Source organism: Scomber scombrus, chromosome 15, assembly GCF_963691925.1.
Source record: "Scomber scombrus chromosome 15, fScoSco1.1, whole genome shotgun sequence".
NCBI lineage: Eukaryota > Metazoa > Chordata > Actinopteri > Scombriformes > Scombridae > Scomber > Scomber scombrus.
The window spans coordinates 15,523,218-15,540,294 of NC_084984.1; the positions used below are offsets into that span (position 1 = coordinate 15,523,218).

Sequence of the window (17,077 nt, forward strand, 5' to 3'; positions counted from 1 at the left end):
TATAATTTCATTTAAATGAGGCCTATTGACCATAATTCCTATTAATATGTGTAAAACCTGTGGTAATAAGTTGGAATAAAGCTGGCTTGAAAAGGTCTAACACAGAATTAGGTGATAATTTATATCTTATACTTTATAAATAGACAAATTAAACCAAGGAGGACAAAAGCTGACCGGAAGACAACACAAGGGTTAAGCTTTTTTTTTTTTTTGTATTTTCGGACATTTTATAGACAAAAAAACGTATCAAGACAATAATCAATAATGAAAATAATGTTTAATTGTAGCACTAGATGCTGTTTTCTAATAATATTCCCTCAGGGCTCAAAATCAACACCTTACACCTGCTGAATATGTGGTCAAATCTGATAGATTAGCTTCAACCATGAGCCAAAAAAACAGTGATAATCTATGAAGTTGCTGGTAAGGTTTAAATAATCAGGAATTATTTGAATTGGACTTCTGTATGACTTCTGTTTCCTTTTGAATTATAGCACAAAATCCTGATGAGAGCTTCAACTAACAGACTATTTCAATCATATAATCATCTGCTGATTATTTTTTCAATGAATCAATCACTTGATCTCCAGAATAAAGAAGACGATGCGTTCAAATGTCTCCAAAAATACTCAGACGTTTGAGAAACTGGAACCAATAAAAGATTTTGCCAGAATTAATCAATTATAGAAAAATAGCAGCTGATTAATCGTCATGTCAGACTTGATTAATCCGACCGTGAGTTATTATTATAACACAAAAGATTTAAAACATGAGATCTCAATAAGTGGATGACAGGAAACAAAAAGGAGGGAATTAAAAAGAGAGCGTTGATTAATTAACGCGATGGACCGACAGCTAATCAATAATGTAAAGTGTGTTTGTTAATCATCTCTACCTCACGTTACTGACTAGCTGCCAATCTCTCTTTCTTTCTCTCTCCCTCTCTCTTTCTTTCTCTCTCTCTCCCTCTTTCTCCCTCTCTCTCTCTATCTCTCTCTTGCTTTCTCTCTCTTTTTCTCTTTCTTCTTTCTCTCTCTCTTTCTCTCTCCCTCTCTCTCTCTGTCTCTCTCTCTCTCTTTCTTTCTTCTTTCTCTCTCTTTCTTTCTCTTTCTTTCTTTCTCCTTCTCTCTCTTTCTCCTTCTCTCTCTCTCTTTCTCTATCACTGTCTTTCTCTCTCTCGCTCTTTCTTTCTCTCTCTCTTTCTTTCTCTCTCTCTCTTTCTTTCTCTCTTTCTCTTTCTTTCTTTTTTCTCTCTCTTCTTTCTCTCTCTATCTTTCTCTTTCTCTCTCTCTTCCCCTCAGGCTCTTCAAACACACTTCACATTAATAGTTTCATACATACTTGAACATTAATAGCTCTCCGGTTTAATTGATGATCAGTTTTAATTGAATTAGATTTTTTTGGCTCGGCTGCTTTAAAACGAATCTTTAGAGAATACAGTACATATATATATTTAGATTAGAGGTTATAACTTGTTGTCTACTGTTTATATGTAATTAATAAGCTTTATTTTACTGTGTCACAGCTGTCCGAGAACAGTATTTCTTTTCTTTTTTATTGGTGCCAGAGCATTAAAAAAAAGAAAAATATAATAAAATAATGTTGTAATAATAGTTAGAGGTGGAAGTTAGTTGATTGACAGAAAATGCAATGATTTTTATAGTATTTTATAAATTTTTTTGTTATTTCGTGCACAAAAATGTCAAAAATATGCTGATTTATTTATTGTTATTTATTTAAATGTTTGTCCTGTTGGTCTGACAAAACAAGACATTTGATGTTATTAAGGAAACTATTACTGGCATATTTCACAATTTTCTGACATTTTACAGACAAATAATCAGCATATTAATAGATAATGAAAATAATCATAAGTTAAAGCCCTCTTAATGATCAAAGAATATTAAAAATACATGATAATATCAGTAATATATGTATGAAGTTGTGTGTGTGTGTGTGTGTGTGTGTGTGTGTGTGTGTGTGTGTTTTTAAAACTGAAAGAGAAGTAACTAACGATTTATTTTATTATTATTAATTTTTTTTTTTTATTAAGCTGTTTGTTCTATAAAATAATAAACGTACATAGGGATCAGTGTTTCTCAAAGCTCAAGATGACTCCTTAAATGTCTCATTTTGTCCACAACACAAATATATTCATAGTTCATTGTCATATAGGACGAAAAAAAAACATTCATATTTGAGAAACTGGAATCAGAGAAATGTAACTTTTTTTTCTTTAAAGATGACTAATTGATTTTCAAAATAGCTGGTGACTAATTTTCTGTCCACTGACTTATTGTTGCAGCCCTGAAGAGAAGGATTACTAAACCAAAGAAACAACTAAAATAAGTGAAACTGGTATAAAATCAGGATCAGGAACCATTTCAGTTATTTAAAAAAAAAAGTCCACTTAAATACACTGTAGGTGGATAAAATATTTAATATTTATTATTCTTTTTTTGGTTATACCATCCCAAATATTACTATTCTAGTCTAACACAGATGTTACTAGATTTAAATGTGGTGCTTGTTGGATAAACTTGAACCCTCTCTGCTCTTCCTCTTCGTGTGCTTTTAAAACCAGAGAGAGAGAGAGAGAGATAGAGAGAGAGAGATGAGGGTAAAGAAAAAGGTCAGAGGAGGCTCGGGTCAAAAGAGGCGACGAGAGTTACGAGAGAACAACGTGTTTAAATCATTCCTCTGCAGGTACAGTTTGTACTGATGGAGACAGACATCTTCTACAGCCCCCCCCTTCCTCTCTCCTCCTCCTCTCCTCCGTCTTTGTGTGCTTTAGCTGCTCAGCTGTGATGGAAGTTACGAGATGCTGTCTGGAGGCTGACGACGCCTTTTGATAGGAGGGAATTTAGGTATTGCGGTCATGTGATCCCCTTCCCCTCCTCTTCCTCACAAGATGTGGGGTGTCTGACCCAAATCTGCAAAGAGAGATGAATATATATATTTTTTTTTAAGATGGGGAGGGGGAGGGGGGAGGGTGGGGGGGGGGGGGGAAGGGTAACCCGTCTGATAAAGAAAATCATTAGTGAGAGGAGGAGGAGGAGGATGGAGAGGAAGGAGACATGCAGAGGTGTTTTTTTTATTAAATGAACCAAATCGCTAGAACAAGATGATTCCTCTCCTCTCTCTGCAGCGAACAAGTGTGTGTGTGTGCATGCATGTGTGTGTGTGTGTGTGTGTGTGCGCGCTTGAGCTTGATTTCTAAGTCGGGTGTGCTGAAAAGAAGAAGAAGAAGAGTCTGCTGCCTCTTCACATCTCTGTTCTCTTAAATTCCTTTTGAAATCAGCAAGCTAAATTTAGCTCCCAGCACCCCTCCCCCCCCCCCCCCCCCCCCCCCCACCTTCCTCCTCCTCCTCCTCCTCTGAGCGGTATCAGAGCTACAGCAGTCAGTGATAGGCTAACGTTTTGATGTGCACAGTCCACACACACACACACACCCAGATTAAAGCGAGTGGCTCTGAGTGGGAGGGCGCTGTGTCTTTGTGCACACAGTGTGGGCTTTAGTGATGATAAATTGTTGCTGTGCAGCAAATGAGCTATGAGTAACCAGCTTTTTTATGTGTCTGTCTCTCTTTCTCTGTCTCTCTTTCTCTTTCTCTTTCTCTCAGGGCTGCCACTTGAGGACAGTAGGGGCTCTCTAATGATCCCCACGTTCATCCGATGAACCCCCTCAACTCCATGAAACCCTCCCTGCCTCCCACTCCACAAAGGTACACGCATGTTTTACTGTCCTCAGGTGAACCATGTGACTCCCATCCTCACCTCCACCTGTTCTGGCCGCCAGCATATTACTTAATGCTTTGTAGTGCTCCCCCCCCCCCCCCCAGGGGCCTAAATCACAATGCAAGGTTAAACTGTCTTTTTAATCTGTTGTGAAATGACAACAAGTCAAGTAAATGTCAGCTTTATAGTTGAGTTTCAGTTCATTGTTTAGCTGCCTGGCTGCAACTTTGCTGTTTCGGTTCACTCTCAGCACTCTCGTTTGCCACTGTCCACAATTTTCAAAATCACTTTATTGTTGTTGTGTAATAAATACAATGCCGAAAACAGAATTTAAGATATATGGGGCAATGAGGTTTTTTTGTGTCCATGTGGTTTAGTCAAATTTAAAGGGGTTAACATGTGAAAATAATCATATGAATAACTTGCACACACTCTTTTTTTGTGGACCCAGCATCAAATTTCTGCTTTTAATCCATTGTGAGAGAATATATTAGAGGATTATGGTAAAAAATGTCTAAGTGGTGTAACCATAACAACTTTGTACCAAATAATTCAACTTGCTTAAAAACAGTACATTCTCAATAAAACACCAAATCAACTAGTTTGGCATGATCTTATATTATAACTTTTTATATTCTAATAATATAATATGTTATTTTTTAAATATTACATTTAATCTGGGGAATCATGGAGATCAGGAAACATTTACATTATTTAAATGAAGTCATTATTAGTATTAGTCCACTTAAATACACTGTAGGTGATAAAATATTAAATATTTATCATTCTTTTGTGGTTACACAATTTGACATTTTCAGGAGCATTCAGTCTTTTGGTTAAAAAAAATGGTGTAAATATAATTTCAAATGACAAAACCAACAAAAATACAAAATGTACATTTTAACAAACCTGATGCTGCTTTTAAAACTATTTTTTAAACATATATTCTGAATTGCTCATCTTTCCGACCCTTATTTGTCAATGACTGATATACATAAAAGAAAGATTTATCATACACACATTCATCATAAATTTGTTGACATACACATAATTACCAACATATGCTTAGTTAAAAATGAGATGGACCACAATATGTATAGAATTAGCAGATAAATAATAGTGCACAAGAATGTTGTTTGATTTGGTGTGCAGTTGATTATAGTGAGTCTGATTTCAGAGCAGAGATCAGTGTGATGATGGATTTGGGATAGAAACTGTTCTTTAATCTTGTAGTGCGAGCTTTAATGGCTCTGTACAGCTCATTTTTTATACCTTCATACCTGACATTTCACCAGGGTATGTGATGGTATATTTTGTTAAAAAAAAGAAGGAAATCATTGTACCATTTTATGTCATTATGTAGTGATGATGCACAGTTCAGGGTTTCTTAATACTTGCAACCCACCTAACCTGCTATGAGAGCCAATTGACATAACCCAACCCACAAATATATGCATTATCCACCCAAACCCGACCCAACAGCTGTGCAAAAAAAAAAAAACCCATTATGAATATGGGCTTTTAGGTGGGAGTCCAAAGCAAAAATACAGAGATAAAACAATCAACACTGTGTCTTATTGTTCATTTGGTACCACAATGAGAGAAACAGCTGAATAAATGGCCATTGGATGAATATCAGCTCGAACAATGAAAAGTCTTGTTGGTTTCATTAACCGCAAATATAACAAGACCAAAATATCTCAAGTTTTGGCTAAAGTTTTCTGTCTCTGAATGGCTGCTTCTGTAGTCTTCACCACTCTGCCGTTGCAACCCACATTGTAGTTGCATGCTGCCTTCAAGTGCTCCTTGTATACTCCAGTTTTACTCAGAGTCTGTTGTTTTGACAGTATTGAAAGTCATAGCTAAATATTGTGATACAGCCCAAGCCCTACTGTACACTACCTTCTCAGCTCCAAACAACAAACAGACACAGTTATCTGTAGACTAGCTGGTGAACATAGTGGAGCATGTAGATATTTCCCTCAGGAGTTGGTAGAGAGTAAAAACAGAGCTAAAAGAGAGTGAATATTGGACTTTACATTCAGCAGGTAGGCAGAAACATGACTCAGAATGAATGATAATGTTGATCAACTTAAAAATATGTCAGAGTTTTTGTTGTTTCTGCTGCCACCAAGAGGCCAAAAAATAATCGATTGCAGGATAAACTTGGTGGCTTCAGACCCTTTTAAAGTGTGCTCAGACAGAATGTGAAGCAAATTTAAGCCTTAAGCCTCATTCTGGCGTATTTGACCACCGACCTGTTTGTTTATCTGCCCCAAACAGCTGAAGCACCAACTGTACAGAAGCAGTAAACTTTCACTTAAAGTCCTTGTAAAGAAAGAATAAATATGTGTTCTGAGTTTGACATACCACAGAAAAGTGTGTTGTTAATCACCCTGCCAAATTTGAATGATTAAAAAAATCGCCAAATATATGAAATTTGGTTTCAATGTTGTGTAAAAATCCACCTCTTTCTCTGCTCCCAAACGCTGTGGGAGTGCCCGCCAAGTCCGCTGAAACCCCGCCCCCTACCAAGTGTCACCTGTCAATCAAAGTCACCATCTCTACCAACATGGACGCTAGGTCTGAGAGCTTTCTGCTGCTAACTCAGCTGCTAGCTCGGCGGCTAACTCGGCTGCTAGCTCGGCGGCTAACTCGGCTGCTAGCTCGGCGGCTCACTCAGCTAACTGGCTACCTGTAGACTGTATTAGTAGTGTGCGCTGAATGTACAGCAGCAGGGGCGGGTTTATGCTCCGGTGTGTAACCGTGCTATTGGTTAACCGCCGCGTTACGTTATTCTCATTTTCAGACCCGCCCATTAAATCCAGACACAGAAATCTTGAAACATAGTTTGTGAAGCCTAGCTCCACAATTCAAATCTAAATGGTTGAAATGCTTTTTACACCTTTTTTAGAAGTACATTTATGACCTATTTAATGTGTTTAGAAGAAAATGTCTGAATTCACTTTACACAGTCTGTAACTGATCTCAGGACTCAGCAGATCACCCTAAATCATGAAGTATATTCATACGGTTGAGTTAAAAGTCAGAAAAGACCGTTGTTGTTAATGTCCTTTGATACTTTGAAGTACTAGTAGGAACATGAATTTAACTTTTTAGGGTGTTTTCAAACGTGTAGATTGTTTGCTGTGGTCTCAATCAGTGGATTTGTTGGAAAACGTGGTTAAGTTTCTTTAATGCATCACTAAAAGCCAGGTGAGAACATGTTTGGGATAAGAGCAAGAACATAACCACAGGAAGACGGTCCTGAAGAAGGTCCGATCTGCCCAAATATCCAGAAGACATCAAACTTTCTTGTTAGTCCTGCTTGGACCTCGATTCACTCTCCGTCTAGCTGCTAGGTGTTTGCATGTATTGCTTACATTCATCCTCTTTCCATCATGCTAAGATGTCTATAAGAGCCACTTAGCTAAAACTCGGAGCCTTGTAGTCTGTCAGATGGAGATCGGATCATGTTCCCACCACAAACGGGACTACTCAAGAGACCACTTGGTATAAAAGGTCTCTGTGTGGTTGTTTAGACCCGCACTCGAGTATGATTTGCTGTGTTCAGATCTGCCCAAATGAATCTTACAAAGGAGGAAAACCAACCAGAGTCCAATTCAGCTCAGGACTTAACTACACAGGTCCCCATAGGGTCCTTATTGTATCGACCTCTGATATTTATACCCCTTGCTTCTGCTCTTGAGTTTTTGATCAGCGGTTATGTCTTTATCGGTGTTACAACCAATCATTTAAGAGCAGAGTGCACGGCCACAGTGTCATATAAACCTGTCTGCTGTCGCCGGATAAAAGCTGGATAATTTTCAATTTCGACGACACACAGACAGCCTCCTGTCATCTGCAGACACCGGCCATTCATCGAACCTAAACTGCCTGTAGAGAGGAGACGGTAATAGCGTATAGATTTTTTTTTGGATGTGTGAAGAGAAGATGAGAAAATGATTATGTGAACACTTACAGCACTGTGCTCTGATAGTCTTTTATTATATTCTAGTTGAGGGGAAACACAATAATCACAGGTCCTTACTTAAAAAGAAATAACCAGGACACCAAAAACAGTTTGTAATAACCTTTTATATTAATAAAACGTTATAGAAAATGAACCAAAACAATGAAATTTAATGTTTATTTGAAGTTTGAGAGAAGATCTTTCATCTGATCTTGCTTTTCCGGGTTTATTCATGCAAATTACCGTAAAGTGGAATCACCCCTTTGTTTGATATTTAAAGGACATAGCTGGTGATTTTTCTATATTTTGATTATTCAACAGCAAACAAGTATATCCAAAGCCTCATATATCTTATTCATCTGTGCTGTAAACACATCAGTGAGACGGTCTGTCACAATTACTTCTTTTGTTGGATGATATATTGTCTCAGAAATAATCGCGATAAACGGTATTATTGTCATTTAAAGATCATTTTATACCACTGATATGATGATATGACTGATTAAAATGGGATTGGAGAATGGGTGCAAACCATAGACTGTATATAAGAAATGGACGTAACATCAGTGACGTCACCCATTGGTTTGTGGACTGCTGCTCGGAGGCCAATAGTATCGGATCTGAGCAGCGCCATCTTGAAAATTTCAGGTGCATGCGGGGAAAAATAAAAACACGGATTCTACTTATATGGGCATCAGGAGGGGCATGAGGCGCCCTCCTGAACCTGTGAACCAATCAACCTGTCAATCACGACGTAGCCACGCCCTAATGCATACCCTGCTTTATCGTCAAATATAAAATCAGTGAAGCCAAAATTTCACAAATGAACATCATAATGCATTGGCTTTAAACTAGCGATTGAGACCATAAACACATTTTGAAAATGTTTACTGAGGTTAGAAATCAAGTGAGAAGTTGGTGAATTCTCCATTGACTTGTATAGAGACGGAAGTCCTTTTGACACCAAAATGGTCGCCCCCTGGTGGCATTTTGATAGAATGCAGTTTTTAAGTTACTTCCGCGTTGGCATCATTTTAGAGGACTGGAACTCCCCGCCTGGGCTCAAACACAGACTGCCATTACGGTTGGGGACAGAGTTATTTAACTTTTTAATTCTTCTGCAGTCTCCAGTCAGGACGAGCACAGTGAGGAATGGAGGACACTACTCACTTAGCCAATGTGACATGAATAGACTCTTAGCTGCTAATGTGAAGTGTGACAATACTGAGGTCAAGTCCATATATAGACATGATGATGTTGATAATTACGTAGATAATTATTGTGACAGGCCTATCAATGAGTCACACCACTGCACTGGGTGACAAGTCCCTTCATTATGAAGCGTTTGGTCACGTTAGTTTGTTTAGAAACGGCTCCAAAGACTAATTACCGTGATCATGTTTTCAGTCTCCAGAGAGTAGTTCTGTGTAATGCATGACAACACTGAGCTTGAGCTTGTTGTTGCATTGTACATTTCTACAAACAACTTCAGTACAAACATTCAAGAGATGTCAGATTGAGCCATTTCGCAGCGTTGAGATTTGTACCATGTTGTGTATAAATTCAAAACAGCGTTAATTAGGGTTGGGCAATTAATCGAAACCGACATTTAGAAACTCTAATCGACTTAATCTTGCTCATGTCAATTAATCGTGGTGTTCACTGTTGCCATGACAGTAAAGGTTGCATATCTTTAAGGAATTTGAAAACTTGTCTCCAGTGATCATTTTAACCCAAACCATGATCTTTTCATAGTTCTAATCAAGTAAACTAGACATTAACCACAGCGTCACACCTTAAAACAGCATTATTTTCACTCCCTAAAGATACTCATGTGTGAGGGCAGCAGTGTAAAATACAAAACAAAAGAAACTGTGAAAATACATAATTGTTCATCAAGGGTGGAGATAACCGTTCATTAATCGTAATCGAGGTTAAAAGTTCAATTAATCGTAAATTCATTTAGATTTTTGCCACAATCGCCCAGCCCTAGCGTTAATTCGTGAGTGCATGGGTCAGTGGTGCAAGAGCTAAACCTGTAGTTGAAGATCTAAAATGGAAAATAAGTGTTTGCTGTAGCGCCTCCATCTGGCCAATGCATGCATCCTGCTTTATTTGAGGGAGAGCAGAAGAGCAGGAAATGGTTGCTCTGCAGGTCTCTGTTTAAATAACAAAGCTCATAGGGGGAAAAAAAGAGGAATGAACCAACAGTCAACTTCAGACTTTCAAACTGTGCAGGTAATCGATCGTTGGATTAGGTTTTACACAAGCCGAGATGTTCGTTAACTGACTGCAGCCACAAAGCCTGACGACTGCTCTGTTTCCCTCCAAAAAGCACTGAAAGAGAGAGACGTGTTGCCAACTCAGTGTCATAACAAACCGCCTCAGAAAATGTAGCCGATTATTTTTAAGAAGAAGGTGAAAAAAAGAGAGATAAGAAACAACTGGCTAAATTTGATCTTATATTTTTTTTTAAGATAAGATAACATGAAATAACACTTGAATGATTCATGGTGGGAAAAACGTTGATTCAGCAGCACAAGAAGAAACAAAGATTTTTAAAAAAAGGATGGAGCAAGCAGAGGAAAAAAATCTAAAAAAGGGTAAAACTACCCATAAATCAAAATAACATTAAAGACAGTACAATTGAGACATTCAGAACAAACTGTACAACAAATTAAAACAAGACATTATATGCTTAATGTCTGTAGTGCAGTTCTGATGAACAAGGTAACAAAGTGGGTGGTATAATATTAATATCATTATTATTATTTGAATGAGCATAATTATATTTGTTCAGTTTGTTATTTATCATTATTATCATTAGCTGCAGTTCTGTATACATTTTAACCCATTAAAACAGTAAAATCCTGCTTTTGCATTATTGCTTTATATTATTAGCGATGGTATTATTTTTCCCCATAAAGAGGTTTTTAAAAAAGGTATTTAAAAAATGTGCAGATACTCTCAAATGTGCATTTATTTTGTTGTGGAAAGAGTTTACAATATCCTCTGTGAAGGTCTTTTAAAAAGCTTTAAATCTGATTTCAAATACATTGTATATAGTAATTACATAATGATAAGTATCTGCAACAGCAATAATAATAATAATTAAAACTGCAAGCAGTGTCGAAGGGCCCTCGCACCCCCCCGTTTACCCCCCCAATTGTAACGCTGTACGTGCACGTCGGTGCGTGCGGCGGTCGCAGGGCTGTCAAAACTGGCATGTAGATGTCTTTGCTCCTGTGCCTTTAATTGAACATTGTGTGCAGCGGTTAATGTCTCCACTAGATGGCAGTCTAAGACCAGAAATTTGTGGTCACATGACCCGACGTTAGGGGGCGCTAGCGAGTCCCCTTACCACACTTGTGTCCAATCACATTAAATTAAATAAATTTTCACCAGCTGTGACGTGTGTGCAGAATTTCATGAGTTTTCATGTACGTTCAAGCCGCCAAAAATGCGATTCATTTGGCGGCATAAGAACGTGAAAAATAGGAATAATAAGAATCCTGGCAAAAGCAATAGGTCCCTCACTGACTTGTCAGTGCTCGGGCCCTAATAATTGTGGTAAAAACTGGCAGCAAATTGTGACCAAAACATCAGTTGTTGTGGTTACGGTTTCAATGCAGTGTGACAGTGAAGCCATCGTGGTAGTTTTTCTGTTGGGGAAATGGTTTACAAGCAGGAAGCAGAGGGTAACCTCAACTGTCACATGAATAAACCATGCTGAAGCTGAATTAGCTCATTAGCTCGATAAGGTAAATTATGTACCTATGACCTTTTTACACAACGCCGTCTCTGTGTTACTGCTGTACTAACGAGGTTTAATAACGAGGGAATAATTTGAACTGGGGTCCGTGATATTTTGATGCCAAGCAGTTATTGATGCGCTGTGATGATGAATGCTCTCCTGAACCTTCCTACAACCATTGCGGTAACTCTCTCGGTTTTCATGTCCCTCTCTTTTTCTGCAGCAGTGACGGCCCCTTCCTAAATGACCCAGTCTCCTGGCAACCAGGCACCAATCAGCACCCAGGATCTCTCTCTGTAGTAACCACAGTGTGGGGCGTGACCAATCCCACACACAGCCAGGTAACACATGACTCAATACCATGGGACTTTTTTCTCTCTTCTCATTTAAAAATTTTTTAATGTCCTCTTTTTTTCGTGTGCTGTAACTACACAAATCCACTTACAACAGAAACATGAGAGGAGGAGAAGAAGCTATTTATTCTGCATCTGAGAACAGAAAATCTATTAAATATCAAACTGCTATGAATTTAAATTTGGCATTAAGAGAAATATTTTTACAGTCCTTTACTCAGACTCTATTAATATATATTTCTTCACTTAAGAGTCAAACTGAAATTCAATTTTATGTTTCTTTTACTACAGCAAACATCTCCACTCCCTGTGTGTGTGTGTGTGTGTGTGTGTGTGTGTGTGTGTGTGTGTGTGTGTGTGTGTGTGTGTGTGTGTGTGTGTGTGTGTGTGTGTGTGTGTGTGTGTGTGTGTGTGTGTGTGTGTGTGTGTGTGTGTGTGTTGTTCTCCTTTGTGGAAAAATCTGACAATTATATTTATAAGGGCTGCACCAATTCGTTGAGTCATCATTGTGTCTATAAAATGTTATAAAAAAACTGGTTATATTCTCCCAGAGTCAAAAATTGTGTTTTTAAATGTCTTATTTTGTCTGAACAACAGTGCATCACCCAAAGATATTCAGTTTACTATCATATATGACAAAGAAAATGTATTAAATCATCACATTTAAGCAAATTTTTGGCACATTGGCTTAAAAAAAACAACAATAATAGCCTATTAATTTTCAAGTTTATTTATTTCAAGCTTATTTTATATAAATATATGAAGCACAGGCTGGTATATGTTAAACCATCCTGCTACTCAACACACAACACATCAGCTTTCTCCTGCTAACATTCGCTTTCTTATCTAATAAATATAAGCACGTCTTGTCCTGTAATTACACTGCTGACATTAACAGTGAGCATGCTACCTAGATAATTAGCTGCAAGTGTCTATTCTTCCTTTTTAACCTTTGTGTCGTCCTCCCGGGTCAAATTGACCCCGTCTGTTTTGACAGTTCCTTCTTTCCTCCCTTCCTCCCCCTACCGTCCTCCCTTCCTTCTTCCTTCCTTTCCTTCCTCTCTTCCATCCTTCCTTCCTTCCTCCTTTCCTTCCTTCTTCCTCCCTTCCATCCTTCCTTCATTCTTCCTCCCTTCCTTCCTCCTTTCCTTCCTTCTTCCTCCTTTCCTTCTTCCTTTCTTTCCTTCTTTCTCCCTTCCTTCCTCCTTTCCTTCCTTCTTCCTCCCTTCCATCCTTCCCTCCTTCTTCCTCCCTTCCTTCCTTCCTCCTTTCCTTCCTTCTTTCTCCCTTCCTTCCTCCTTTCCTTCCTTCTTTCTTCCATCCTCCCTTCCTTCCTTGACTCGAGGACAACAGGAGGGTTAATAATAAAAAGTGATCAATAAACATCTAAAACACACTCTAACAATACTTTTGCCTGCCATAATAGATGATTAAATGTGATTTTATTGGGCCTTTAAATATACTGTAGGTCTAAATTGGCTCCTGGAGAGATACTGTTTATAACACTTCTGGAGAAACTCTTTGTTTCTGGAGAAACTCTTTGTCGCAAGGTTGGACAACTTCATTGGAAAACATGGGCTGCTTATAGATAATCAGTACGGCTTCAGATCGAACAGATCAACTTCCATGGCCTTAATGAATCTAGTAGAAGAGTTAACGAGCTCAATTGACAATAAGAATTATGCGGTAGGTGTTTTTATCGATTTGAAAAAAGCGTTCGACACAATTAATCATGATATCCTAATACAAAAACTAGAAAGGTATGGGATCAGAGGGGTAGGGCTACAGTGGTTAAGAAGTTACATTGAAAACAGAAAACAGTTTGTGCAGGTGCAGGATACAAAATCGTCTCTTTTAAGTATCACTTGTGGGGTACCACAGGGGTCGATTTTGGGACCAAAACTTTTCATATTGTACATAAATGACATATGCAATGTTTCCAAAATATTTAAATATGTAATGTTTGCTGATGATACAAATATTTTTTGTATAGGTGAGAATCTTCAGCAGCTGTTAGAGACTGACGCAGCAGAATTGGGGAAGCTAAAGTTGTGGTTCGATGCAAATAAATTATCATTAAATATAAAAAAAAACAAATTCATGGTGTTTGGGAATACGAATAAACAACTGAATACTTCGATTGAATTAATGATTGATAGTGTTAAATTGGAAAGAGTAAATGAGAGCACATTTTTAGGAGTAATTATCGACCATAACTTTAGCTGGAAACCACATATCAAATATATTAGGTCTAAATTAATGCGCTCGGTAGGGATTCTCTGCAAAACAAGGTATATATTAAATAATAAGTCATTACAAACACTGTATTGTACACTTGTGTTACCATATCTGACTTATTGTGTTGAAGTATGGGGAAACACCTACAGAAGCAACCTACAGCCAATATACAATATGCAAAAGAGAGCAATAAGAATAGTGAACAAAGCAGGTTATTATGATCACACCAATGCAATATTCATAAAATCACAGACACTGAAATTTTGGGATCTAGTAGAGTTCAAAACCGCACAAATTCTGTATAAAGCACATTATAAATTACTTCCTGGCCATATACAAAAAAACTTTAGTGATAGAGAAGGGGGATACGATTTAAGAGGGAGATGGAATTTTAAACAACCAATTGTTCACACTACTCTGAAAAGCATGTGTGTATATGTCTGTGGGGTGAAGCTGTGGAACAAGTTAACTGATGAAATCAAAAAAAGTAAAAATCTGTTGCAATTTAAAAATAAGTTAAAAAAATTTATTTTGGAAAGATACAGTCTTGACGGTGGGGAATGATTTTTGGGATTAATGTTAAATATTTATTTTGCTTGATATTTGCTGAGTATGTACATGTAGGTGTGTGTATATGTGTGTAGATGGCATGTATGCTTGTTTGTTTATGTATAGGTAATGTATATACATATATTAACATGTATGGTTTAAAGGTTAGGGCATCAATAAGCTTGTAGCTTCAGCCCTGACCCTTTCGATCAGCCATGCAGCCCTGTTAGAGGGATGTGTTACTGTTTTCTTTTTTGTGGTTTTCTTTTTTTTTTTTTTTTGCTGATCGAAATAAAATAAACTCAAACTCAAACTCAACATTTATAATACACACATTTAAAAAAGAAAAACAGTAACCACATTATTAAAAACCATTGGTGGCAGTTAGTGTGAAGTAATTTGTGTAACTGTGTCTAGAGCAGTCTGTCAGTCTTACACACACACACACACACACACACACACACACACACACACACACACACACACACACACACACACACCATTACTACTGAGAACATTTTGCATTTTATGGTTCTGAGTGTCATAAAACAGGAAAACCGGTCTCTTTTCAAATGAGAATGACATTATTTTTTACACCTGTTAAAGTAAAGTGTGACTCTGAATCTGACTGTGAATCGTGCCCTTTACTTCTGTTTCTCTCACACCACTCTTTCTCTGATTGACTAATACCTCTTACTCGTCACTTATGTGGTTCATATGACTGTTTGCTGTGTTAACACCTCTCTCTCCCTCTCTCTCTCTTCTCTCTCTCTCTCTCTCTCTCTCTCTCTCTCTCTCTCTCTCTCTCTCTCTCCGTCTCCTTTATCTCCTTTATCTCTGTCTCTCTGCTGTTGTTGCATAGGTGTACTGTGCACCCATGGGTCCGGGTGAGAGCTCTGGCAGTCATATGATGCCTGGTGGAAGCCCGGGTATGGGCGGCGGTATGGGCTCCCAGTTTATGGGCCAGCAGTCGTATGGAGACGCCATGTCGAAAGGATACGGCCAACCAGTCATGTACGGCCGGCCCAGCGCTGCTTACAACCCAGCCTCAGCCTACGGTGGAAGGTACACTTCATGCATTTCTGCTCTTTATACATTACAGCTGCAAAATTAATACAACTCAGCATGTTTTAGAGGTACAGTGGAGTAGATTTAGAACTTCTAATCTTCCATATCTACTGCAAATCCTCATTTAAAAGCATAATTTTTGAATAATAGCAAAGCGATGGCAGAGTCTCAAATGATAAAAGCAAGAAAAACTGCAGCTCCCAAAGCAAGTAGATTTAATATGATACAACAGTGACTTTTTGAGCTCAATACTCTTCTTCAGACTCTCATTAAGCTGGAAAAGTCACAAGTAGTATCCTATTAAATCTGCCTGCAGTGTGAGGACTTTGTTCTTGCTTTTGTACATTTGTTATTAGGTCTAACACCTGCTTTCTTACTCCGGATGTGCGCGTCTACCACAAACTTTTTTTAAGAAGCTCAAATAATATCAGAGAGAGAGAGAGAGAGAGAGAGAAAACTCAACACTTCTTGGTGTTTTCCCACAATAGGTTTGTTTATAATAAGTCTCAGGACATCATTAAGGTTATTAACTTGTTATTTTTATATTTATTTTACAAGTTAATATCTTGTTCACATGAGATATTATCTTGTTGGCATAAGATAATATCTTGTGGTTATTTATTTTTAAAATGGCACAAGTAAATATCTTGTGTGCATGAGATTCTAGTCTTATGCAAAACAGCAAGATAGTGTTTAGTGAAAACAAGACATCATCTGTCAGGAATCTTTATAAAGGGAAGGTTGTGTTTAGTTTCATTCATGGTACCAAAACATTGTGTAGGAAAAAAGTGAAACGCCTGACATGAATCTTGGTGTCCTGATTGTATGTGTGCTGTTAAAATCAAGGATTTGAGGATTATTGTTGTCATTATGTAGATACATGAGAGATAGTACAAGAATACCGTCAGATCCTAGTGATTGTTTGTATTGACGTGTAAAAACTAAAGGCTTTCTGGCTTCTTTCTACCAGTTAATGAGGTAAAGGCTTTGGAGCAGGTGTGTCTCTTACCAGGGTAGATAGTTTATTATAGTAAAGTCATGCAATGGTTTTACTGGTCCCACTCACTTGAGATCAAATTGGACTGCAGCATGTGGCTCCTAAACTAAAAAGCTTTAAAGCATTTGACAAATTACAGTATATGTAGGAATGCATGTGATAAATTGTGCTAAAACATCAAATAATGACAAAAAAAATTATCTATCTATTATCTATATTTTGATATTGAACATTTCCTGTTGTAGTCGTAATTATGAGAATTTGCTGCTTTACTTTTGCTCGTGTGATAATAAACTGAGTATTGGTTGAAAATACTCAATTAAAAAAAAAAAAAAATTTAAAGGCATCAGTTAAGTTTTTCTATACAAAGATACATTAAAAGAACAGTATATCAAACAGAATAATAA

The 17,077-nt window shown here is 37.6% G+C and overlaps 1 protein-coding gene across 2 annotated transcripts in view; it reads left to right on the forward strand.

Moving 5' to 3' along the window:
* zmiz2 (zinc finger, MIZ-type containing 2) overlaps nucleotides 1–17,077 on the forward strand; it is a 50,587-nt gene that overhangs the window by 9,070 nt on the left and 24,440 nt on the right. For both annotated transcript variants that reach the window (XM_062434509.1, XM_062434508.1), the window contains exons 2-4: nucleotides 3,624–3,725; nucleotides 11,689–11,806; nucleotides 15,468–15,670. In XM_062434509.1, coding sequence (XP_062290493.1) covers nucleotides 3,676–3,725; nucleotides 11,689–11,806; nucleotides 15,468–15,670 — 371 coding nt within the window. In that variant the 5' untranslated portion in view covers nucleotides 3,624–3,675. The remainder of the gene's footprint in view (nucleotides 1–3,623; nucleotides 3,726–11,688; nucleotides 11,807–15,467; nucleotides 15,671–17,077) is intronic.